At 36.2% G+C, this 27,808-nt stretch overlaps 1 protein-coding gene across 11 annotated transcripts in view; it reads left to right on the top strand.

The window, feature by feature from the left end:
* The window catches only part of LOC115212901 (phosphatidylinositol 4-kinase alpha), a 162,150-nt gene that overhangs the window by 18,984 nt on the left and 115,358 nt on the right, over nucleotides 1-27,808 (top strand). For 9 of the 11 annotated variants that reach the window (XR_004999797.1, XM_036504208.1, XM_029781708.2 and 6 more), the window contains exons 2-5: nucleotides 13,010-13,129; nucleotides 19,361-19,454; nucleotides 20,543-20,578; nucleotides 24,785-24,820. Coding sequence is in view for 10 of the 11 variants with exons in the window: in XM_036504208.1 (XP_036360101.1) it covers nucleotides 13,010-13,129; nucleotides 19,361-19,454; nucleotides 20,543-20,578; nucleotides 24,785-24,820 (286 nt within the window). In the remaining variant the exon portion in view is untranslated. The remainder of the gene's footprint in view (nucleotides 1-13,009; nucleotides 13,130-19,360; nucleotides 19,455-20,542; nucleotides 20,579-24,784; nucleotides 24,821-27,808) is intronic. The other 2 variants (XM_029781703.2, XM_029781704.2) reach the window with 2 other exon arrangements.

Below are 27,808 nucleotides of genomic sequence, written 5' to 3'. Positions count from 1 at the left end.
TGTGGTTGGTAAACAAGCTACTTACCACACAGCCACTCCTGCCTTTCTTTTTCAAATTCATTTAACAAATAAAGAAAAATTTGGAAGAATTACTTAAAAATATTCTTTTCCCCCCTAATATAAAAAAGTTCTTATATAAAACTGTAATAGGTTTTAATTAAAACAGAAACACATTTAAAAATAAGTTTTATATTATTGAGCTGGAGACAATCTCAAGTGGTTTGGTATAAAAAGGTTTAAACAAAAGCTAATCATTTGTATATTTTGTAAAGCCTGATGGTAAGTTAGATTTTGCGATAAAATTCCAGCTGTGGGCGTTTAATAAGTGGTTAATGGAAATAAACCTCCGCATTCACATTATTTATTTATAAGATTAATTTGAGGCTGTAGCCATGTGAAGTAAAACCAAAGTGTTAATAATAACTGGAGTTTTCCTTTTTGTTTTTGGCTTGGCAATTGTTCCTCAATATCAGTGTAATATTATAATATTATTTATTTAGCTGATTCTTCATGTTACCATATTGGATTTGATCAGCATCATTGTATTCCGTTGTTCTAGTGTCATGTTTCCTAATTGCTTCACAGCTGCTATGCAGACTCTTTTCTACTTGGTCTGTTGCTTCTAATGCATTAGAATATGGCTCAGGTACATTATTTTGGCACTAATTATATTTTTGTGTTTCCATTATGTCTGAAGAGTAGTAGACTGTAACCCATGTTAGGGTTTTGGCTGATTTATGTGGTTTTTATTTGAAACAATTTCTGGTGTGTAATGTTGGGAATTCTTGGAGTGTTGCTTGTAACGAGTGCAGATGTGATACGGCACTTACTTTCCTTCAATGTTACCAGATTGCCAGACCATGACCATGACCATCATCATCATCATTTAATGTCCGCTTTTCCATGTTTGCTTGGGTTGTATGGTGTTTATCGAGGCAGCTTTTTTGTGCCCGGATAAAATGAATGACATTCACTCACAACAATTGTGCGATGCCAAGACGAGAAGACACACACACACACACACAATGAGCTTCTTTCAGTTAAGATCTACAAATCCACTCACAAGGCTTTGGCTGGCCTGGGACTATAGAAGATACTTGCCCAAGGTGTTGCACAGTGGGAGTGAATCCAAAACCATGTGGTTGACATGCAAATTTTTCAACCATGCCACCACCCAAGCATATCACTGACTTAAAAAAGAAACGACACAATGGTCAATACACTCATAGATATACAAAACGTGTGATGGTCATGGCTAGAACACCTTTTGACCATAGGTCTGCTGGCTCTGGGTTAACCTTGCACTAGTCAGCATCAAGTAGGTCCACTGAGTTTTTGGAGTGGTGAATGAAAGTCCCAAGATATCATTAAGAAGACTGCAGGGAGTGATGCCCTTTGGAGCTTTCAGAAACTTAGCAATAAGGTCTCTTTCTCTCTCTCTATATATATATATATATATATCTCAGTTTCTCCCCTCGTCTCTCTCTCTTTCTCTCTCTGCCATGCTGGCATAGGCTGAACGATTTGACAAAATCTAGTTGGTTCAAAGACTGCATTGTGCTCCAGTGTCAGCTTTGGCATGCTTTCTATGGGCAATTGTCCTTCCTAATGCTAACCCCTTTAAAGAGTGCACCGGGTGCTTTGTTTGTGCCATCAGCACATGCAGCTTGCAAGACTATTAGCCCCCAAATGAAGGGGTCAGGTTTATGGTAGGGGATGAGGGATAAAAGTATGAGAGAAGTTGTTAGGCTCAGAGCAGGTTCGTGTAGAGGACCTGGATGGTTACTTGCATTTGGAAGAGAAAATAAGGAGTAAGAGCTGCAAAGAGGTGAATAGTGAAGATGAGGGTTCCAGGTTGCCCCCCTCAAGGCATGAGGTGAGCTGAAGTGGGTTTGCAAGATTGTACGGGGAGCAGAAGATGACAGATGAGGAGGCAGGAAACAACTATAAAGGCTGGATTGATTTGAAAAGTGGATGACCAATGAATCAGGAATTTGGGAAGATAGTGGAATGCAGGAGAGGGAGGTGTGGTGGGGGGGAACAGCAGGATAGTAATGAAGATACGGTTACAAGGAGACGGAGAGGATAAGAGAGATGACGTGGTTGGGTAGACTGCAGGAGTGGGGGGGGGGGAGAGAGAAAGAGAGATGGGGGGGGTGTTGTGCATGATGGAGATAATTTGACTCCCTGTGTGTGACACAATGTAATGTGATAGTGGAGAGAACAATATTAGTGAATGAAGAATGGCTAACAAGTGGAATGGTACCAATAGCAGGAAAAATAAAGTGGTATCTAGGGAGAGCTGTGGGGATAGAGATGATGGATGGAGGGGGGTGATGATATGTGGAGGGGGAAGAGGTAAGGTGCAGTATCCGTTTGGGCATATATATATATCCGTTCATGTCCATTGCCAGCCTGGCCTGGCCCCCGTGCCGGTGGCATGTAAAAGCACCATCCGTTCATGGCCGTTTGCCAGCTCCGTCTGGCACCTGTGCGGGTGGCATGTAAAAAGCACCCACTACACACGCGGAGTGGTTGGCGTTAGGAAGGGCATCCAGCCGTAGAAACACTGCTAGATCAGACTGGGCCTGATGCAGCCTTCTGGCTTCACAGACCCCAGTTGAACCGTCCAACCCATGCTAGCATGGAAAGCAGACGCTAAATGATGATGATGATGATGATGATATATATACACACACACACACACACACAAAGTATTTCCAGAGCTCAGTTTTGCTTAAGTGAGTGGGTCTTCTCAAGAACCTCATATCACTAAACTTCCTGGTCCTTTGTTATCTTTTCTATGAGGCTCAACATCATGAGGTCATTGTTCACCACTTCATCCTACGTCCTGGGTCTGTCCTTATGCCCTGAACAAAAAAAAAGGGATGTCCAGTGACCATGATAATATATATCACACCTTTATTGATAGCAACAGTAACAACACCACTATCACCATCATCATCATCATTTCATTGTCCACTTTTTGATGCTTGCATGGGTTGGATGGATCTTGCATGGCTTGATGCCCTTCCTCTCACCAGCCACCACCTGTTTCTAAATAAGGAAAACATTTCTTTATGGCCAGACATGTTTCCACTGGAAATTAGAAATGGACATGATTTGTGTGTTATTTACAACTATCATATAAAGTAAAGACAAGGAAATACCTATTTCTTTACTACCCATAAGGGGCTAAACACAGAGGGGACAAACAAGGACAGACAGACAGATCAAGTCGATTACATCGACCCCAGTGGGTAACTGGTACTTAATTTATTGACCCCGAAAGGATGAAAGGCAAAGTCGACCTCGGCGGAATTTGAACTCATAACGTAACGGCAAACGAAATACAGCTACGCATTTCACCCGGCGTGCTAACGACTCTGCCAACACGCACGCACGTGATGGGCTTCTTCAGTTTCTGTCTACCAAATCATTTTACCAGGCTTTGTTAGCTGGGGCTATAGTAGAAAACACTTGCTCAAGGTCACATGCAATGAGACTGAACCCATAGCCTTGTGGTTGTGAAGCCAACTCGTCAACCATACAGCCACATCTGTACCAATAACAATGATATTAATGAATTTGGAGAGAGAATATTAATCGATGAGATCAATCCTAGAACTTGACTGATGTTTTGTTTTATTAGTCCCAGGAGGATGTAAGAAAAATATAACCTCAGTAGAATTTGAACTTAGTGATCTGGAATCAATATTGCAACCCACTGATAACCCTGTTGATTCATTGAATAATGATAATAAAAATAATAATAATAATAGTATAATAATAATAATTGGGGAGCATCATGGCCATATGTTGAAAGGGATTCTTTGGGGTTTGAATAATTCACCTGTGGAAACATGGGTGTTTTGTTCAACATCCTTAAGCAACCCTTATTCAGGGACCTTTTTGAGCAGGATGGGTTACTTGACCAGAAGAAAATTCTAACTGGGCTCCACCTGCTAGGTCATGCGCTGTTTATCTTGATATGAGATCACCATGTTGCGCACCTATGGTTGTGATGCATGTGCCTGGTGTACCCTTATCAGACGGGTAGTCATGATGGGTATACTGGGCTTCGTATATTTTACCCCTGTGTCACTTTGATGGCATGCACTGCTCTCTCACTCAATAATAATAATAATAATAATGACAATGATGATGATGATAGATTGTAGTGGTTGTGAATCAACAGAATAATGGAAACAAGCTTGAGAAATATGAAAAGAAACTAAGATATCAAAGTATTTAATCACAAGAGCAGTTTCTGATGCTAATACTGGAGAATAGTAATGGGTGAATGGAAGAATTCTTAAGATATGTGACCTGTTGGCATTCTTGTCCTGGCCTTTATGATTTAAAATTCTTGATGTAAAAGAACCAAAGTCTTGTCATCTACAATGAAAGCCTTTGAACAAAACTGGAATGTCTGACTTAGTTATGGAATTACCATCTCATCTCCAGTCAAGAATCAATTGAAGTCAATAAGGCTACTGGCAAGATAGAATCTGTCAATATGGATTTTTAAAATGTTTTTTTTCAGTATTTCTTTGTCCTGAAGAAATGAGGGCACTGAATATTGATGGATGAGAGGGAATTAACAGACAAATTATGATATTTCTTTATATAAGAGAAGACTATTTATCTTGTTACTCTGGCATTTAGGAATGTTTGCTCTCATTAGACGCTGAGTGGAGCAGAATACTTTTATAAATATGAATAGGGGTAAAAAGTACTAGTGTGTAAAGTGGTAAAATTTTGAAGTCTCTTGGATAAGACTAGAGGTTCTGAAACTTTTTGGGTCACCAGCCCCCTCATAGCCACGTGATACATTCAGCCCACCTACCTCTATTTGATATTTAATATAATATTATATAACTTGTATACAATACTCTTTTACTTGTTTCAGTCATTTGACTGCAGCCATGCTGGAGCACCGCCTTTAGTTGAGCAATTCGTCCCCAGGACTTATTCTTTGGAAGCCTGTTACTTATTCTATCAGTCTCTTTTGCCGAACCGCTAAGTTACAGGGGCGTATACACACCACCATCGGTTGTCAAGTGATGTTAGTGGGGACAAACACACAAACATATGCACACACACACTTATATATATATATATATATATATATATATAATATATATATATATATATATATATATATATACACACACATATATACAACGACCTTCTTTCAGTTTCTGTCTACCAAATCCACTCACAAGGCTTTGGTTGGCCCGAGGCTATAGTAGAAGACACTTGCCCAAGATGCCATGCAGTGGGACTGAACCTGGAGCCATGTGGTTGGCAAGCAAGCTACTTACTACACAGCCACTCCTGCACCTATAATAATATTATAATAAATTCATAGCGTCCCTCAATCCACTGTCTTCCTCCCAATGCCTCCTTTCCCTCTACTACCCCCTTAGACACCAGTGCCCACCAGGTCCCTCTTGATGCTCAGCAGGGTGCACCCACTTTGAGAACCTAGGGATTAGACTGACAGATTCCCATGAGTGTGACATAAGTATCATTGTGTGGTTGAGAAGTTTGCTTCCCAACCCTATGGTCTCAGGTTCAGTCCTACAGCATGGAACCTTGGACAAAAGGGTCTTCTATTATAGCCCAAGGCCGACCAAAGCCTTGTGAGTTGATTTTGTTGACAGAAACTGAAAGAAACCTGTTTTGTGTGTGTGTGTGTGTGTGTGTGTATCTCTCCGTATCTTGACATTGTGAAATGTTGTGAATGAGTGTCATTCATATTTTCTATTTTTTGTGAAAACAAAAAGCAGTGAGCTGATACAATCTTTCGCTTGCTAGACAAAATGCTTAGCAGCACTTCAGCTGTCTTTACGTTCTGAGTTCAAATTCCGTCAAGGTTGACTTTACCTTTTATCCTTTCTAGGTCGATAAAATAAATACCAGTTGAACATGGGGGGTTAATGTAATTAACTTACCCCCTCCCCCACTAAATTGCTGGCCTTGTGCCAAAATTTGAAACCAATATTATATGAAAACCTGTTTGGCCATGAGAAATTATTATTTATTTGGAAACAGATGAGGGTTTGTGACAGGAAGGGCATCTAGTCATAGAAAATCTGCCTCAGTAAACTCTGATCAATCCAAGCATGTAAAAGTGGGCATTAAAATGATGACACACAAGTATGGTATAGATTAAATGGCAGTGCTCCAGCATGGCCACAGTCAAAATAACTGAAGCAAGTGAATGAGAAACAATAATTAATAAAATAACATTTATTAAGCTTGTGTTTGGAACATAAATTAACATGAAACTAAGATATCAAAGTATTTAATCACAAGAGCGGTTTCTGATGTTAATACTGGAGAATAGTAATGGGTGAATGGAAGAATTCTTAAGATATGTGACCTGTTGGCAGGAGTGGCTGTGTGGTAAGTAGCTTGCTAACCAACCACATGGTTCCGGGTTCAGTCCCACTGCGTGGCATCTTGGACAAGTGTCTTCTGCTATAGCCTCGGGCCGACCAAAGTCTTGTGAGTGGATTTGGTGGACGGAAACTGAAAGAAGCCTGTCGTATATATATATATATATATGCGTGTGTGTGTTTGTGTGTCTGTGTTTGTCCCCCTAGCATTGCTTGACAACCGATGCTGGTGTGTTTACGTTCCCGTCACTTAGTGGTTCAGCAAAAGAGACCGATAGAATAAGTGCTGGGCTTACAAAGAATAAGTCCCGGGGTAGATTTGCTCGACTAAAGGCCACAGTCAAATGACTGAAACAAGTAAAAGAGTAAAGAGTATGAAATTTTAAATGGATGGTTTTAATTCAGATCACATCCTAGAACCAGGGTGTAATCTCAGCCAGGTTGGTAACAAAAGAGTTAAAACAATTTTTTCCTATTGCTGCTATCTTCAAACAGTTTTCTCCTCCAACCATTTCTGCTTCCCTTACACTTTTACCTCTGCTAAGATATTACTCTGTTTGCGCTGCCTGTGATTAATGACACCAATAACAGTTGATAGATACCGGATAAGGTTACCTGCTCTTCTTAGGTTTAGCTATTAAATTTAGCTTAGTCTTTGTGAACCTGTCTGTTGTTAGTTCTGTTATGTTAAGAATAATATCCAACAGTCTTCTAGTGTTTCCTGTGCACTTTTAAATTACTTCAGTTCAAAGTTTAATATTTTATCTTCCTACAAACAACAAACACTCCAGTCAGCTCATACCTTCCAGGTACAACTAGATTTTTGTGTTGGTAGGATTTGTGTTTATCAATATTCAGCTTTACTTCTTACTGTGTTTCTCTTTTTTTGTGGTATTGATTTTACATTGCTTTCTTTAGCTCACTCTTGATATTATTTTTATCATCTCATATTTTATCCTAAAAATCTTAAATGGTTTGTCTATCAGTTGTGATTATTGACTATTGGATAGATCTTCAAAATATTATTTTACGTTACAAGTATTATAGCTTGTTGTGCTGAGATATATTGGCATTTTCTATTTTTCTCTGTTGGAATCTCTTACTGAAGACTTTTTCTTAGAGCTGTTACATATTTGTTTTATCTAGAACTAGCAGTATCACCCGGCGTTGCTCGGGTTTGTAAGGGAAATAACTATAAAGCATTTTTAGAGAGTTATAGCCAAAAAATAGCAAAAAAATGCATTAAAAATGGAAAAAAAATTATTGTAAATTTTTTTTTAAATCGTTGACTCATCGTAGACATTTTTATAGAGTTACTTCCCTTATATAATAGCGAAAAAATGCATTAAAATGGAAAAAAATGATGGTAAATTTTTTTTTAAATCATAGACTCATCGTAGACGCGTGCTAATACCCAGAAGGGCTCGATATGAATCACGACTATAAGATACCCGTTAAACTGGTTAAATTGGTTAAACTGCACTGCAAAATGTGGGAGTAGTTAGGAATCTAAATCGTAGGAGACAGACACAACCTTACTTTTATATATAAAGATTTCACCTTGGTTTTCTTTTCACTTTCTGCTTCTCTTTCACAAAAAACAAGGAAACGTTTTATTTCTCATTCTAAATATTTCCCCTCATTTTCTTCTCCCCGTCTTTAGTTCTATAGAACCTCTCCTGCTCTTGTGCTTTTCCAATAAATACCCAATTTTGCTCATAATAAATATGGTTGTTGCACAGAAAATTTCTGTTAGAATATTTCTTAGCTTTTAGATTTTTAAGCGCTACCAAAATGGCTTTGATGTGTTTTGATGCTCTTAGTCCCAGACCTAAACTTTTCCTTTATTCCATATATAAATACTAAGATGTCAGTTTCTTATAATATTTCTTTCTTAGGATTTTGTTTAATTTCACTCATATCCTTAGAATACAACTAGACTGTGTGCCGCCCAGGGCAGACTTTCCCTTTGCTGCCTCCGGACCCCACAAAAAACACACATTGCCTACAGCAGACACAAAAGTGTCACCCCATTAAAAGTGCCGCCTGGGGCAGACCACCCCTACCGCTTTGTCTAGCTACGCTAGTGAATACAACTACTACATAATATTGTTGTTACTGTTTTTGAGGTGGTGAGCTGGGCAGAATTATGAGCAGCATTTCTTGTGGCTCTTGATATTCTGAGATCAAATTCTGCTGAGGTTGATTTACCTTTCATCCCTCCAGGGCCAATAAAATAAGTACCAGTTGAGCACTGGGAATCGATATAATCAACTTACCACTTCCCCTAAAACTGCTGGCCTTGTCAGAATTTGAAATGGGTAGTATTAGGGTGGTTAAATGGTAGAATCATTAGAGTGTTGGACAAAATGGTATTTCTTCCAGCTTTTTACATTCTGAGTTCAAATCCTGCCAAAATTAACTTTATCTTTCATCCCTCTGTGTCAATACAATAAAGTACCGATCAAGTACTGGGGTTGATGGCTTTTGAACCTTCTCAAAATTGCTGGTCTTGTATCAAAATTTGAAAGTAAAGGTGTGTAAGCTGGCAGAATCATTAGCGTGTGTGACAAAATGCTTAGTGATATTTCTTCCAACTCTTTACATTCTGAGTTCAAATCCCACCAGGGTCAATAAAATAAAGTATCCATCAAGCACTGGGGTTGATGTAATCAATTTACCTCTTCACCTTCACTCTAAATTCTTGGCCTTGTGCTAAAATTAGAAAGGATTGTTATTATTACCATTATCAAATTCCACTGTGGCCTATTTTGCCTTTCATCATTTTGGGGTCGATAAAATAAGTACCAGTTGAGTACTGGGGACAATGTAATCGTCTATTCCTCCCTCCCTCAAAATTTCAGGCCTTGAATAGAAAGGATTATTATTATTATTGAGTGGAAGAGCTGCACATGCCATCAAAGTGATGCTGGGGTACAAATATATGAAATCCAATATACCCATCATGCCTAGCCATCAGATAAGGATACACCAGGTACATGCATCACAACCATATCAAGATAAACAGCTCATAACCTTGCAGGTGGGGGCCCAGTCAGATTTTTTTTCAGGTCGACTCAACCATCCTGCTCAAAAGGTCCCTGAATAAGAGTTATTTAAGTATGATGAATGAAACACCCATGTTTCCAGAGGTGAATTATTCAAACCCCAAAGAATCCCTTTCAGCACATGGCTATGATGCTCCCCCATTACTCCTGCTTGTGATTAGAGATGCACATATTGTAATTAGAGGTCCACTAAGGGACATGCTCAACTGGTTAAGGCCAAGCAATTGACAAGCAAATCTGTGGTATTGAGCAGAATATTTGCTGTAGCCCATCTTTTATACCAAGACAAAACAATGTACATGATAACACTTCCGATCAGTTAAGATCAGAAACCATGAGAGTCACTGCCTGGTATTGCTGTAGAACATTTATTATTATTATTATTGCCTTCACACAGCTTCTAACACTGGAGTTGTACTACAGTGTCAGCTGTTCACTACCGGTGAACTAAGGTAACACCTCTTATTTTTCGAGCACCTTCCAGAGTATTCAAGCAGTTCCAAGCAGTGCTGTTTTCTGCAAGTGCTCCACCCTTATTGCAGCCCCTATTTGTTCCATGTACTTCTCGAGAATTTTACTCACTGTTCTCAGGGCTTCGACAGTTATTGGTACCACCTTTTTCATCAACTACAACTGCTTAACCTCCCAAGCTAACCTGTCATACCTATCAACTTTTCTGGGTATGACAGGTTAACTTGGGAGGTATTATTATTATTATTATTATTATTATTATTATTACTATCATCATCATCAAGGCAGTGAGTTGGGTGAATCATTAACACGCTGGACAAAATGCTTAGTGGTATTTCGCCTGTCGCTATGTTCTGAGTTCAAATTCTGCTGAGGTCAACTTCACTTTTATCCTTTTGGATTGATAAATTAAGTACCAGTGAAACACTGGGGTTGATGTAATTGTCTGGTCCCTCTCCCAAAATTTCAGGCCTTGTGCCTACAGTAGAAATGATTATTATTATTATTGTTATTATCATTATTATTATTATTATTATCTTTTTTTTTTCTTCTTTCAAATTTGCTTCCATTTCTTGCCGAGTGTCTTCCCGACTCCTAGGGCAGAAAAACTCATAGTATACATTGGTAGGCCATTAAACTAAACTCACTAGTTCGTTCATTTAAAAAAAAAATTAAATTAAGTTTTTTTAAGTTATTGTTATTATTATTATTATCATTATTATTATTATCATTATTATTATTATTATTGTCATTATTATTATTATCATTATTATTATCATTATTATTGAGTGAGAGAGCAGTTCATGCCATCAAAGTGACACTGGGGTAAAATATACGAAGCCCAATATACCCATCATGACTACCCGTCTGATAAAGGTACACCAGGCACATGCATCACAACCATATGTGCGCGACATGGTGATCTCATATCAAGATAAACAGCACATGACCTTGCAAGTGGGGCCCAGTTAGAATTTTCTTCAGGTTGAGTATCCCATCCCGCTCAAACGGTCCCTGAATAAGGGTTGTTTAAGGATGTTGAAAGAACCACCCATGTTTCCAGAGGTGAACTATTCAAACCCCAAAGAATCCCTCTCAACACATTGCTATGATGCTCCCCCACTACTTCTGCTCGTGATCAGAGATGCACATATCGTCAGCCACTAAGGGACATGCTCAACTGGTTAAGGTCAAACAACTGACAAGCAAATCTGTGGTATTGAGCAGAATATTTGCTGTAGCCCATCTTTTATACCAAGACAAAACAATGTACATGATAACACTTCCAATCAGTTAAGATCAGAAGCCATGAGAGCCACTGCCTGGTACTGCATCAGGGCATATTATTATTATTATTATCATTATTATTATCATCATTATTATTATTATTATCATTATTATTATTATCATTATTATTATCATTATTATCATCATTATTATTATTATTATTATTATTATTATTATTATTATCATTATTATTATTATTATTATCATCATCATTATCATTATTATTATTATTATTATCATCATCATTATTATTATTATTATTATTATTATTATTATTATTATTATTATTGTTGTTGTTCTTGTTGTTATTATTATTATTATCTACCTTGAATTCCTGTTTGCCTCAAGTCTTTGGGTGTGATTCCTGTATAGTTGAAAATGCAGTATCCGTGCTTTCAGTGCACAGATTAAGCAGTAAATCTAGAAAACAAACATGGAAATAGGTTATTTATTCAGAATGCAAAAAATATGGGAATGGCTGAAGTTGTTCAAATAATTAACTAAAAGCAACATGAAGGTGGGGTGGTGGTTGGAGGGGGAGTTAATTAAATAGACTCGTGCCAAAATGAGAAATATAAAAGCAAAAAAGACAGCAATGAAATATAGAATAATACTAAAACTAGTCTTAAAACCCAGCTGATTTGGCCTTATTCTCAATTTACAGATGTTATTGATGGAATATATTTTAAGCCAGCATCATTCCTATAGAAATAACCATAATAGATTTGCTTGATGCCAAAATTATTTTGGTATTGTTCAGTATTGGCTCACATAATTTCCTGGTTTTATTTTATTTAACTTGGCGAGTTTTTAATAGTTCTGGTGGTTTTGTTCTTCACAAAGACTCAGTTTTGCTTCTGTTCTACTGCATCAGTGCCTCTCTAAATTAAACAATGCTCATCATGATGATAGTGCTGCTGCTGCCGCTGTGGCTGCTGCTGATGACACATTTTTTTTTTTTTTTTAGTATTTTCATTTAACGGCTGAAAGCTTTAATGATTTCTGAGTTTTACATTCAAGATTTGGTTGATGGATTGTAATTGATTTCCTGTAGGTGCAGTTGTTGCTGTGTGACTAAGGAACTTGCTTCCTTATTACATTAGTTTCAGGTTCAATCCCACTGCTTGGTACCTTGGGCAAGTTTCTTCTACAGCCATGGACTGACCAAAGCTCTGTGAATGGATTTGGGAGACGGAAATGGAAAAAGCTCATATGTGACATATATATATATATATATATATGTACACACACACACTCACACATATGTATATGTATATATATATATATATATATGTATATATATATGTATATGTACATATATATATGTACACACACACACACACACATATATATACAGGGTGTCCCAAAATAATTGTAAATTTGTTATTCTTTGTAAGCCTAGTACTTATTCTATCGTTCTCTTTTGCCGAACCACTATGTGTATACATTTTTTTGGGACACCCTGTATATATGTATATGTATATATATATATATATATATATGTGTGTATGTATATATATATATGATTGTGATGCATGTGCCTGGTGGACCCTTATCAGATGGGTAGTCATGATGAGTATATTGGGCTTCCTATATTTTACCCCAGTGTCACTTTGACGGCATGCACTGCTCTCTCACTCAATAATGATAATATATTTATTATGATGATCTTTTTCTTATTCTTTTACTCCTTTACTTGTTTCAGTCATCAGACTGTGACCATGCTGGGGCACCGCCATATTTAATTTTTCCTAATTTAATGTCTGTCTCTTACAGGTTAACAAGATTATGAAATTATGTCCAGTGGAAAGTAACCATGGAACACTTAAATTGGATAGCCGGTCGCAGGATGTTATCATTGCTTTGGGTATATATCTATTAGAGTCTGGACTTCAGGTATGAGCCTTTTTCTATGAATTTTTATTCATATGGTTGTGTGTTTAATGCAGTCTGAAGAATAAAACTGTACAATTATGGTTGTGCTCCCAAAGGAGGTTTTATTATTTAACTCCCACTCACCCCAATGTGTAATCCAAGGTTGTCATGTATCTCTTCGATAGCAAGGCACCTGTTCCTGTTTCTCTGTCATACTTTAACCTCTTAAAAGCTAGAATAAATCCATCTCCCTCTTTATTAAAACCCCACTAAAGTTGAAGGGTCTCTTCCTTGTGAGTTACTTAGCAACCTCAATAATGCTAGTATTGCAAAAAAGAAAAAAAGCACCCAGTGCTCTCTTGTTATCTCTCAGTTATAGGGGCCACTTTAGGGTCTTGTAAGTTATGAGGAAGCCACCACTAGTGCTGGTGCCATGTAAAAAGCACCCATTATACTCTGTAAAGTAGTTGACATTAAGAAGGGTGTCCAGCTACAGAAAGACATTGGTGCATAACACAACCCTAACCCTAACAGTATGGAATTTGGATGTTAAATGATGATGATGATATGCTTTTTTAGTTCTTTTGTGGCTTAACCCTTTTGTTACCAACCCAACTGAAACCACCTCTGGCTCTAAGTACAAATGTGTTGTTTTCATAAGTCTTTAATTAAAATCTTCCACCAAACCTTAGTCACAATTGATGTTCCTGACACTAGCTTAATGATAACTAAGTTATTTTCCTAAATTCTTTGTTATATTTAAAATTAATTGAAAGAAACACAGAGCATCTCAAAATAAATATGGTAACAAAAGGGTTAAAATATATAATAGACAAACAATTCTTAACCCTTTTGATACCAACCTGGCTGAAACCAGCTCTCGTTCTATAGTACAAATGTCTTGTTTTCATAAGTTTTTAATTAAAATCTTCCACCAAACTGTAGTCACAATTGATGTTCCTGACACTAGCTTAATGATAACTAAGTTATTTTCCTAAATTCTTTGTTATATTTAAAATCAATTGAAAGAAACACAGAGCGTCTCAAAATAAAACAGTAACGAAAGGGTTAATTTATGCTTAAATCCAGCCTTGCCTACCACTAAAAAGAAGTCTAAAAAATTAATTTTTTTCTCATTATTTTGAGTTTTAGTCACAAATAACAAATACCAATTTGTTGTGATGTCAATGACAACCAATCCAAATGTTTGTTTGTTTGGTATCTGGTTTTGTTCCATGCTAGCATGTGTTGTATGAAATTTTATTCAAGGCAGGATCTTACAGTGTGGGAACTCTTAATTTCAACAAACCTTACCTGTGTTTCAAAGTAAGGGATTTTATGTTTTTATTTGACAGGCTTTCAAAAATATAGAGCAACAGTTCTAATCTCAGTAAAGAATGTAAACATTATGGTACCATTTTGCTCAGCTGGTGACAAGCCACATCATGGAGTAACAATATTCACACAAATACATTCACAAACTCCTTATGCACCCCTTATAATGGGCTTCCATACAGATTCCTCTGTCAGATTCACCTACAACATATCATTCAGTGTGGGTCTGTTCTAGAAAACACTTTGCTCCAAAGAGTCACACTGTGGAACTGACTCTAAAATTACAAGGTTTGCAAAGTAATCTTCATAATTCCACAGCCATGTTTGTGCTCTGCAGTCATGGCCTGTGTATTCACTAAGTTTCATATTACAAACATTTTTGAGCTTACTCTTTTACTTGTTTCAGTCATTTGACTGCGGCCATGCTGGAGCACCACCTTTAGTCGAGCAAATCGACCCCGGGACTTATTCTTTGTAAGCCCAGTACTTATTCTATCGGTCTCTTTTGCCGAACCGCTAAGTGACGGGGACGTAAACACACCAGCATCGGTTGTCAAGCAATGCTAGGGGGACAAACACAGACACACAAACACATACACACACATACATATATATATACATTTATACGACAGACTTCTTTCAGTTTCCATTTACCAAATCCACTTACAAGGCATTGGTCGGCCCGGGGCTATAGCAGAAGACACTTGCCCAAGGTGCCACACAGTGGGACTGAACCCGGAACCATGTGGTTGGTTAGCAAGCTACTTACCACACAGCCACTCCTATTACATATCTTAATGTCATGATGTCAGATTTAATGTCTTGTAGACTAGAAAGAGATATGCTAATTATAAGAATTAAGACACCTTGAGAGATACAAAGTCAAGTTTTTAATGGTGGAACTTGAAGTAGATAAAGCTATTAATAATAGCTTGTAGAGTATTGGTTTAAAATATCCACATGTAGTCTTCAATTCCATTTTTTTCTCTAAGGGATTTATTTTTTTAACCCAATAATCTATTTATAATTTTATCTACTTTGTGTTCCACCATTAAAAATAATTTATTTCATCTCTCTCAAAGTTCTAAGTTCTTTTACTGTAAATAATGTACAATTCTTACTGGTAAGAATAATGCTTTCAAAATTGGAGAAGATTCAAAGTGTTGCTTTGGCATAATTTTTTATCTTGTTCCATCATTACATTGTGGCCATGCTGGGGCACTACCTTGAAAAATTTTAGTCAAATGGATTGACCCCCATCACTTATTTGTTTTTAAACCTTGTACTTATTCCATTGTTCCCTTGGACCAAACCAAGTTACAGGGATGTAAACACACACACACACACACACACACTAAGCCAACTGAAATGTGAAATTGTAAATATTAAAATGCTTGTCATATTTAAAGATGAAATTAAAAGTTAAAAAATTAGCAAAATCCTCTTCCTTATCATTTTAATATTTACTTTCCCATGCTTACATGGGTTTGACAAAGGTCTGTAGTAGAGTTTCCCATGGCAGGAAGCCTTTCTTGTTGTCAACCCTCCAATTGTTTTCAAGTAAGGTAATAACCTCCTAGTCTATCAAACAAACAGCCTGGACATGTTTTTGTGTGGGGAATTAAAAACAAATGACACTGAATGAATGAGCCTTTTGTTTACAAAGATTGTGTCACATGTCGAGACATGTTAAGGGGCCTAGACATGCTTTCATGGTGGACTGCAAGCAGATGACATCTGTAATGCCAATGTCTACACATGAACATGTGTAAACAAGGAAATACAAACTCTCCCTCTTTCTCTTTCACATACATGATTCCTGCTTGTGATTAGAGATGCACTTATTGTAATTAGAGGTCCACCAAGGGACATGCTCAACTGGTTAAGGCCAAGCAATTGACAAGCAAATCTGTGGTATTAAGCAAGTTTCAGTTGTTAACATTGTGTTAACAAACAAGATAAGGACAAATATCCGTCAAATGTAACTAATGTAAATATTAAGTATTTATGGAATTTTGATTTACTGTTGGGTGACTCATATATTCTGAGTGTAAAGAATAATTATTCTCTAGATTATCAATATATGAAGAGCAAGAAAAGTCTTTTTAAATAAGTGTGGGTATAACTTTAGTTAAGCTATAAACACAAAATTAATGGGAACCAGATTTGTGTTAACGAAAGATTTATTAAATACATGAGGGTTACATCCGCTAGTCAACTCCTGCTAAGTAGAAAGCCTGCTTAACTGGAAGTTCACTTTGCTGCGGACCAGCTCCCTGGCTAGCCCATAGCGAAGTTCCTGACTATAGTTTATCTGTTGTAAATGGGCATAATATAATTCTCTGAGTCCATGCTGTAAAGTGTTTGATAAGAAGGGCACCCACATGTAGAAAGAATAAAGGAGATATGGACTCTGCAAGCTGTATCCCAAAGTACCCTGTCTAGAGGAGAGTAACTCAGAATAAGACCTAATGCAGGTAGAGACTCTTTACAGACAACTTATGTAGAGCCAGTGGCACAAGAAGATCAACCCAGTCCATGCTGTAACTCATATGAGCGTTCATTTTAAAGGCAGGAAATGAAAGGAAAGGTCATGGTTTCGCATTGTAGCGAAACTAGAGGTGGTTTTTAAGTTTAATTGTAAAGTGTATTTGTAAAGTTAATTGTAAAGTTTAATTGTAAAGTTAATCATAAAGGTATTCACAGTTCGTCTCGTAGCGGGGGTGAGATGGCCGTCTCATTTTCATCATAATTATGTTAATTTCATTATCATTTTCCATTCATTTTTATGACCCCGCATGTCAGTTGTATGTCCCTCTATATTCAGGCCTTATGCCTATAATAAAGAGAAATGCTATAACAGTTACAAGTCAACAAAAATGGCCAGTTTCTTTTAGTTGCTGTGTGTGCCACATGGTAAGGTCTATGATGAGTGATAAGATACTGTGAGAGTGGCCCAACTTGTTCCACTATGGAAAGACAGATGTAAAATAACGATGCTATGATAGCATGATTAAACTTTCACACAAATCAGCAATTGTTTTGTTTCCTTTATTTTTATATTGAAACCAGCATTTTTGATTTGGCTCAGAACATCTGCAAGATTTGTCACCGTGGAGACTAAATCAAACTGAAACAATATCTGATGATTCATCAGTGTTTGATCCCTTGAGGTGGTTCTCTGAGACAAAATATTACAGCTAGTGCCATTCCACATTTCTTTAGATATTATAAATCTTATACACACTGGTGTTTTAAAATAATAGTAACTATAGGCGCAGGAGTGGCTGTGTGGTAAGTAGCTTTAACCAACCACATGGTTCCGGGTTCAGTCCCACTGCGTGGCATCTTGGGCAAGTGTCTTCTGCTATAGCCCCGGGCCGACCAATGCCTTGTGAGTGGATTTGGTAGACGGAAACTGAAAGAAGCCTGTCGTATATATGTATATATATATATATATATGTGTGTGTGTGTGCTTGTGTGTCTGTGTTTGTCCCCCTAGCATTGCTTGACAACCGATGCTGGTGTGTTTACGTCCCTGTCACTTAGCGGTTCGGCAAAAGAGACCGATAGAATAAGTACTGGGCTTACAAAGTCCCGGGGTCGATTTGCTTGACTAAAAGGCGGTGCTCCAGCATGGCCGCAGTCAAATGACTGAAACAAGTAAAAGAGTAAAAAAGAGTATTTATGTTTATTAGTCCAAAGTAGGATGGTCAGCCTGCTTAATCTTTGACAATTTACATTGGTGTGTGGAGAATTTAGGTACATATTGCTTGTCAACCTTAGTGTTTCAGGTTCAGTCCCTCTGTATAACACCCTGGGCAAACGTCTGCTATAGCCCAGGGTTGACCAAAGCACTTATATTTCTAGAAATAAGAGGTAAAAAACTCTTAGTGCTGTAAGACGAGTGCATGGTGTACATATGCTGACAGGAGAGGTAACTGCCCCATGACCGTCTCTGGAATCATCAGATTAGATCTAGGTCAGCCTATTCTGTAGGCATCGTCAGTAGTGACTGACCAGATAGCCAATGGTCAGCTAATTCAGTCTATCTGCATATATATTTACCATAAAAATTTATGGGTGATTTAGCAAAATGTTAATGCATATACTAAAAATTAATATAAACAGCTAGGAGGGATATATATATGTGTGTGTGTGTGTGTGTGTGTGTGTATATATATATATATATATATATATATATATATATAATATGTGTGTGTGTGTGTCTCTCTCGGCATCATGTAAGAGTTGTAAATGAGTATCACCATCATACAAGTGGTGTCATTTGTTTCCAGTCTTCCATCAAAAACTTATCCTGTCATGGGGAAAACTCTTGTTTACATACAAGTGCCGATTGGTGACAGGAAGGGCATCCAGCTGCAGAAGATCTGCTTCATTGAATTCTGTCCAACTGATGCAAGTGTGAAAATATGGGACATCAAAATAATGAATGACTGGGGAGAAAATATTCAAATAATTGCAGTTCTGAGATGAAAATAGAAGAGAACAAGCGAGAGTAGTTAGTGTAGACACTAGGGAATGGTTGATGGAGTAGGATTACTAAAAAAATAGGGAAAGTACACTTCTTAGAATAGATTTGAGGATTAGCAACAGGAAAGGCATCCAGCCATAGAAAATGCACCTTGGAAGCATGGAAATGTTGACATTAAAATGATGATGATGATGATCATCATCATCGTTTAGCATCCGCTTTCCATGCTAGCATGGGTTGGACGGTTCAACTGGGGTCTGGGAAGCCAGAAGGCTGCACCAAGCCCAGTCTGATCTGGCAATGTTTTTACGGCTGGATGCCCTTCCTAACGCCAACCACTCCGTGAGTGTAGTGGGTGATTTTTACGTGATGATCATGTTTATTTGCTGGAACTATATTCTTTCTTTTCTTCTTACTGACAGTACAAAGAAAAAATCCTACCATATTTGCTGAATGTATTAAGAGACCTCCCTAAAGTTCAGTGGATTGATGGACCCAAAGGAACACAAAAACACAGTAAGTCAGTTAAGAATTGTATCTTAAAATGGTTGCAGTTCTGTCTGGAGAACTACCTTGATGCAGGTGTCGATGCTGTCCTTTCTTGTGGTTAAATCAAAATGTTTCTATCACTTTTGGTATTAATTCAACACACTGATACACACACATATTTACACACATGCATATTCACACATAAACACTCATGATTTGTGTGTTTGGGATTATGTGATTCTGTTGACCACTTTCTTATCAAAGAAATTTGATTTTATGCCAAGTAAATGATTCTTTTTTTGTTGTTCTTTCTGAGAAAACTCCCAAGACATTTTTCAAACACCTGTGGTATTGTTACACTAACATACAGGGGTCAACTTATAATTTCTATATTTTGGGAATATTTATAAATTTGGTTGAAATGGATTAATATCATCATTTGTTTTAGTCAGTAAATTAAAATTTAGTTTTCTTTAAGATGATATGGATCCAAATTTCTTTAAGGCTCTCAACTTGTACCAAGAAAATATTTTGGTTACATTTGAGTTTTTCATGGATTATTGCAGTACAACTTACAAATCCAGTGATCTTTGCATTACAAGCAGTAATAGCTAGAGCTGGACGGCATCCCATGATGGCATTTTCTTATTATGGATCAAGGAATTGTTTTAAAATTGACTTCTATAATTTTTACGTGTACAACTTTGTATTGTTCTTGTATTAGCCATGGATTTCAGATACCCACATACATGGTTCAATATTGTGGTGAGTGGTTATTTTACTTAGATTTTTTTTTTGTTTTTTGATTTTCACATGTAAAAAAAAACCCTGATTTCAATCTTGCTGCTATTTTAATTTGTATTTAAATTAATTAGCATTAGCATAAATTGTCATGGGATTATTACAAATTTACTAATACTCATAAAATCAATGTTTATATTATTGTAATCCCATTAGGACATAGTACCTCACTCATCATTCATACTCTAAACTATTATTTGCTTTTGAAGAAATTTTTCTTTTTTTGTTAACCTCTTCCCTAGAATAACTTCATTTTTCACTCCAATTATTTTATGCACATTTCAATTTTTTTTCTTTTCTATAAAACTTTTCAGGACAGATAAAATATGAAAGTGGTGTTAAAAAATCAGGTGGGTTGACCTCCTTGCCGGCTGTTCTGTCTCAGTTACTTCCTCCCCCTCTCTTTTCATTGTCACTGATTTCCCTATATCCTACTTCATTGACATGCTAGTTAAAGATGATGCTCTCACTGTCAGTTTGCTGTGTCTCCTCCTAATGTTCAATTATTCCTAATAACATTAGTATAGAATTTCTTAGTCTTCACTAACCATTTCCCTTTAAAAAAAAACAAACAAACCTCAAAACTGTCTCCTCATTAGTAATTATTCCTAGCTATATTATAGTTATGAATAAATCAGTGATTCTATGGCCTTAGTATTGCTATTCTCTGTTATTTACTGTTTAGTCATTCCTTAAATCCCTCTAATTTTGCTTGATTTGATTTCAGTGTTGTATTAATTTGTGTTGTAATTGCTAAAATTTTCTAGATAAATTTCTAATATCAACCAATACTATTTTTTCAGCTGAATATATTTCAAAACAATTTACATGTTTGATTCATACTTAGGCATTATTATTGAGGGGAACATTACACGCTATTTATTAGGTTATTTCTATCAACTATTTCCTTAAGTACCATTCTCTATATTTTTAAACAGAGTGGAAGATGTTTTCTGAAAGAAATTCCCAGTAAAAATTTAGCAGTAGTCCCAAGAATTCTCTTATATAGTTGGGGCAGGGTTTCCAAAGCTAGAAGAAGGATTCTGTCTGTTGTTTAGCCTCGAGTCACCTTTGATCCAATGGATCTTTGATCAAAGGCATAACAACCATGACCATCCAGTCCATTTGTGTATCTGGGATTGCACTATCCACTGTGTCTTTCCTTTGTTTTTAACATTGTATGGTGTGGTTTTATTGAGCTTTAACTGCTATATCTAGGCTCATTGATATTAGTTGTTGCATGAGGTGGTAAGGATTTGAGAAAGTAAAAGTCTGCAACTTTAAAACGAACCTCTCATAAGCACTCTGCTTATATATCTGTGCACACCTTTCAATACCGTGTATGCCATAAGGTCTGCAAATGTAACGGAGGCCTGAAAAGACATTTTAAGATCCACAAAGATCAGAACTTAACTGCAACTCTTGGTGGTCCAAATCAGATTTGCAATCTATGTGGATGTCTTTTCAATACATTGTCTGGTTTAAAAAGCCACATCAGATGCCATGATCGATCTAAGGTGTAAGTACAAGAGGTGATCAGACTCTGCATAAGGGGTAGACACCTCCTCCCACCCACACATATATGTATATATCTTTATAGCCAACTTAAGATGCCTTTCTTGTCAGAACACTGAATACTGCATCATTAGCATGTTCTATTTGGTGTTCTAACAAGTATCCATGTTGAGTTTGATATAAAGATTACCTTTAGTATCAATACTGCTTCTGTCACTAATTATATATATATATATATATATATATATATATATATATATATATAATATATATATATATATATATATATATATATATATATATATATATGTTAATCCAAACAAGAAAACAAAAAAACACAACAACGCAAGGACGTGGAACAAATAAAGTATTATTGGATGCTCAGGAAAGAAGGGAAGAAGGAGGGTTTAACGTTTCGAGCGGAGCTCTTCGTCGGAAACATAGGAGAAGGAAAGATCCTGAGAAGGGAAGACAGAGGAAAAAAATCGCCAGTGGTACTCACGAGGTCACACACATATATATATATATATATATCATGATGGCTCTGAGGAAGCTACAAGTTGTTGCACAATCACTCATCTTTGATTACAATGCAGAAACAGCTATAAGTTAATGAATATGATTACATAACTTGTTTTGTGATTCATTAATAAACAAAACCATAAAATGTGAGGGCATATAGCCTAGTAGTTAGGGTGTTGCACTCACAATCCAATATTGTGGTTTCAATCCTCAGACCAAGTGGTATGTTGTGTTCTTGAGCAAAACACTTCATTTTCCATTGCACTATGATCATTTCAACATCTGATGTTGTGTACTGAGGGACTGAGGTCATTTAGGGGACAAACATTTGATCACTTCAAACAAATCTGTGCAGATTGTTCAACAGGAGTGGCTGTGTGGTAAGTAGCTTGCTTACCAACCACATGGTTCCGGGTTCAGCCCCCACTGTGTGGTGCCTTGGGCAAGTGTTTTCTACTATAGCCTTGGGCCAACCAAAGCCTTGTGAGCAGATTTGGTTGATGGAAACTGAAAGAAGCCCATCGTATATATATATATGTGTGTGTGTGTCTGTGTTTGTCCCCCAACATTGTTTGATAACCGATGCCGGTGTGTTTACATCCCCGAAAATTAGCAGTTCGGCAAAAGAGATCGATAGAATAAGTACTAGGCTTACAAAGAATAAGTCCTGGGGTTGATTTGTTCGACTAAAGGTGGTGCTCCAGCATGGCTGCAGTCAAATGATTAAAACCAGTAAAAGAGTAATTCTCTTTTTTGGACTTGAAAAACTACCAAGAACATTAATAAGCACCATGTTATTGTTTAGAATCTCTCAGTCATGCTTATGATTAGCAACAGTATTCAAAAGTTAGCAACTCAATTTGTGATTATGAAACTAATAGTAAAGCTACAAGCTTTTCAATGTTGAAGCTGAACCTTTGCCATTATCTCTCAGTGGAGTTGCTTTGGTCTTATAATGTTCTATGTTGAAGAATTATTGTGTGGGGTTTCTACCATATTTTGTACAGCTGTCGCAAGGTGTGATGTAATTTCTGCTTTGCCTTTAAAATCTGGTATATTCTTTGTAGAGAAAGTCTTGTTTTGCTTGTAAAATATATATGCCTTGCTTAGTTAATGCAGGATGTTGTTAACGAGCCGTGAAATATATATCAAGCTATAAATTTTTATCATGTTTTCTGTTGTTAAAAGCATTGTTTTTGAGGTTGAAGTTATCTGGGCCTGAATAATTGCCAGATTGTGCATGGTAAGCTATACAAACCTGTCTAATTATTGGACTATCCAAGCATAAAACTTGTAGCTCATGTAATAACTCCGGTGTTCATTAAAAGATAAATATATGTAAACGTATGTATATAGACACACATGATGTTAATTAATTTGAGCAAGATAATACATGAAACATTTACTGTTGTTGAAAAAATACAGCATACTGTATACAAATACTTTGAAGAATTTAGTCAAGAGGTAAAGAAGTAGAATGATTAAAGGAAAAATCAAATTTATTAAGGGTCTGTGATGTTTAGTTTGAATTGTACTTAGGGCAGTTTCAAAACTTACTGAATTATTAAGCTAAGAAATTATTATCATTATTATTATTATTATTATTATTATTAAGGTGGTCAGTTGGCAAAATCGTTAGAATGTTGGGCAAAATGCTTAGCAGCATTTCGTCCATCTTTGTGTTCTGAGGTCAACTTTGCCTTTCATCCCTTCGGGGTCAATAAAATAAGTACCTGTTGAGCACTGGGGTCAGTGTAATTGACTAACCCCCTCCCTCTCCCGCAATATCAGGCCTTGTGCCTATAGTAGAAAGGATTATTATTATTATTAAGGCAGCAAACTGGCAGAACCATTAGCATGCTGGACAAAATGCTTAACAGTATTTCCCCTGTTGCTACATTGTGAGTTCAAATTCTGCCGAGGTCAACTTTGCCTTTCATCCTTTCAGGGTCAGTAAAATAAGTACCAGTTGAACACTGGGATCACTGTAACTGACTTGTCCCCTTGCCCAAAATTGTTGCCCTTGTGGCAAAATTTTGAAAGCATTATTATTATTATTATTATAGAATGCAATTATAGAATTGTTCTTGAAACATTTTCTGAGAATTTCTTAATTTGTTAATTGTATTAAAACTATGTTGATAAGAAGCCATATTTAAGAAGAAAAAAGTTGATTTAGGATGTAAACAAGCATCATCATTTTGAAAACTGTTTTTCAAGACAAATGACATATTTGTTTTATTTGAATAAAATAGTAAAAAAATTATTTTGTTATAAACCTGTTTCATTGTTTAACTCTGCTAGGTAAGCTGTTTTCTTGCAATTTACTGATCAAACATCTTATGAGAGTCTGAACATTCTTAAGAAACCTTATGATGTTTGGTAATGCGTATTTAATTTTGTTTTAATTTTGTTAAATATTGAACAATGATTTAGACATTAAAATTATTATTATTATCAAAAATGAAGAAATCATTATTTTTGTTTTTGTTGTTATATTTACTTCTATGACTTTCCAGGCTTTTATAAATCTGAGAACCAAGTGAAATTATCAGGTCAGTTGGTGTGTGTGTGTGTATGGGTTGTTCTCCTACACAATTCCTGGCTTCCACTTGCCCTCTGCTCACAGTTCTGTTCTAATCAGCTTATGTCTGCCGCCTTGTTCCTTGTTATGATTCCTTGATACCAAATCTATCTGATCCAAATCCTAAAACTGATTTCCCAAGCATCCTTACTACCAGAAAGTTATAACAGTCTTATTGATTAGTTTGTGTTTAACAACCCCATCATATATTATTATTATTATTATTATGTAAATAGTTGTTGTTATTATTGTTGTTGTTTTCCCGCTGTAACTAAAGAAATGGACACCATGCTCCTTTTGAATTCAACAGTTCATGTCTCAAAATGAAACTCATTTTCATTTTGTTCTTTGTAAGTAGAAATAATCAAGAGAATACAGTTTTTATTTATTGTTTTGGTATTTTATTTGTTGTATCTTTGAAAGTATTTAGATATTAACATGAAAAGGGGGGGGGGGTGAGGAAAGTGAAATATTTTAGTTATTTTCAATTTATTTCTTCAAATAACTAATATTTAAGAATTTATTTGAAATGTAAAGTAGCTTCAAAAGTACTCGTAAAAACAAGATTTAAATTTTAATTCACTTTGTTTTTACTGTGAAACCTTTTTATAATTTTCTTGCAAACTAAAAATGAAACCCCCAAACCTATTCAGGAAAATCTTTTGAAGTTCTGGGTTTTCATGACTAGGGTTACATATGAAAGGTTGTAAGGGTTGATGAAAATTAGATTTTATTTCAAACAGCAGAGTTTGTATGAGAGTTTGGTTAGTTGATTTGTCTTGAGGAGTGAAGATCTAGTTTTGGGTACTTTCCTTTATTTGACAATTGGGCATTGTTATGGACATTGGGCAGTTGTTTATGGAGCCTGTCACCTCACATATACCACAGTGCTTTCATATTATGCAATATATTAAGTTGGAGGAAGAAGTTCTACTCTTGTTCAGTTTGTCTCAGACATGTTCTAGTTGAATGAAATATCAATTTGCTGTATCTCTATTTTATCTCCTCATGTATCTTCAGCAACATTTTTCTTTCACATTTATGTCATCTAAAAACGAAATAGTATGCATCATACTACTATGATTACTAATCTTCTAGTGGAATCAGTTGAAATGTTGGTAAATATGGATCTGAGAACTTTATTCTTTCAAAGTAACAATAAAATGAAATCGGGTTCTATATTTAAGAGATGAGGAATTATTTACATTTGATGGATATTTGTCCTCATCTTGTTTGTTTTTAACACAACATTTCGGTTGATATACCTTCCAAACTTCATCAAGTGTCTTGGGGAAATTTTGAACCTGGGTTCTCTTTCCTCAGGTATCTTTCAATATTATTATTACTATTATTATAATTATTATTCAGGTCACTGCCTGGAATCGAACTCGGAATCTTGGGGTTAGTAGTCCGTGCTCTTAATCACTACTCCATATGCCTATGATGAAGGCTGGAGGGTTTATCAGCCAAAACATTGTGTTAACAACAAACAAGATGAGGACAAATATCCATCAAATGTAAATAATGAAAATGAAATCTGTCGGGGTGGGGGTTAAATGTCCTGCTATGAATTTGGGAATAGACAAATAATCTATTTATGGAAAATGATGAAGCATTCTTAACTTATAAACCTTTACTAAAACAACCCAGAGATCAGTGACTGACAGAGAAGCATGCAAGAACTGCATGAACTTTCTATTCTTTCCTAAACTGAGTCATAACATATTTTTTTGTTAAAGGGAGTGAGTAATGTGGGAGAAGAGATGTAGAGGTAGCTAAAACTAATAATCTAAACTAATACTGTAGTTTACATTGAGTTAAATCTGCTGAAACAAATCTCTTTATTTTCATCTCTCATCATCTCTGTTGCTTTTTCCACAAACTTCTTGAGACAGCCACAAATGTTTTCATTCTTTACCCTTATTTCAAGCCTGTTATTTATACATCTAATTCTTCTCCATTGTACAAGAATACCGCCATCTTTACTCCCTCTGTTTGTAATTCATAAACTATTTGACATTCCTACAAAATCAACAAATTCAATAATTAATAAACTCATCTGCCTGCTGACTGTGAATTGCCTTCTCTTTTTTTTTTTTGTTCTACACTTGCGGAGTGGTTGGCGTTAGGAAGGGCATCCAGCTGTAGAAACACTGCCAGATCAGACTGGAGCCTGGTGCAGCCCTGGCTTCCCAGACCCCGGTCGAACCATCCAACCTGTGCTAGCACGGAAAACGGACGTTAACCCTTTTGTTACTAACCCGGCCAAAACCGGCTCTGGCTCTGTGGTAAAATGTCTTGTTTTCATAAGTTTTGAGTTAAAATCTTCCACCAAACCTTAGTCACAATTTATGTTCCTAACACTAGGTGAATGATAACTAAATTATTTTACTAAATTCTTTGTTATATTTAAAATAATTGAAAGAAACACAAAGCATCTCAAAATAAATACGGTAATGAAAGGGTTAAACGATGATGCTGATGATGATGAACAACAGATTAATTCACCACTTTTGTGCTTTAAATCTTAAAAACAAAACATTATTTCAATTGAATAAACATTTGATGAATTCATTTGTGAGTTTCCTGCTTAGTAGAGCTGTAACCGCTCTGTGTTTACTCATCAGTCAGGTCAGTTGTCATTGAGCAGACCAGTGATTAAAGACATGCCAACTGTGACCATCCTGTCTCATTCAGATATATTGGTATCTAGGATGACATTCAATATACTTTTATTTTTATAAGAGATTGGGTGTTGTTTGAGAGAGATTTGGCTGCCATGTCAAGCAGGTTAAACAACCACATATGTAGAGTTTCTGCCATTGGCTTGAGAGGAACCCTTGTGGTGTTGAATCGTTTGGAGAAACAATGGTCCTGTCCACACTGCTTTTATTTGCTATGTAGGCAGCATCGTTTGTTCTTTAATAGAAACACAATTATGCGTCATTGCACATAGATG

Source organism: Octopus sinensis, linkage group LG6 (genome assembly GCF_006345805.1).
Source record: "Octopus sinensis linkage group LG6, ASM634580v1, whole genome shotgun sequence".
In the NCBI taxonomy this organism is placed as follows: domain Eukaryota; kingdom Metazoa; phylum Mollusca; class Cephalopoda; order Octopoda; family Octopodidae; genus Octopus; species Octopus sinensis.
The sequence above is the reverse complement of the archived record's forward strand: the minus strand, read 5'-3'. Positions and strand labels throughout refer to the sequence as shown.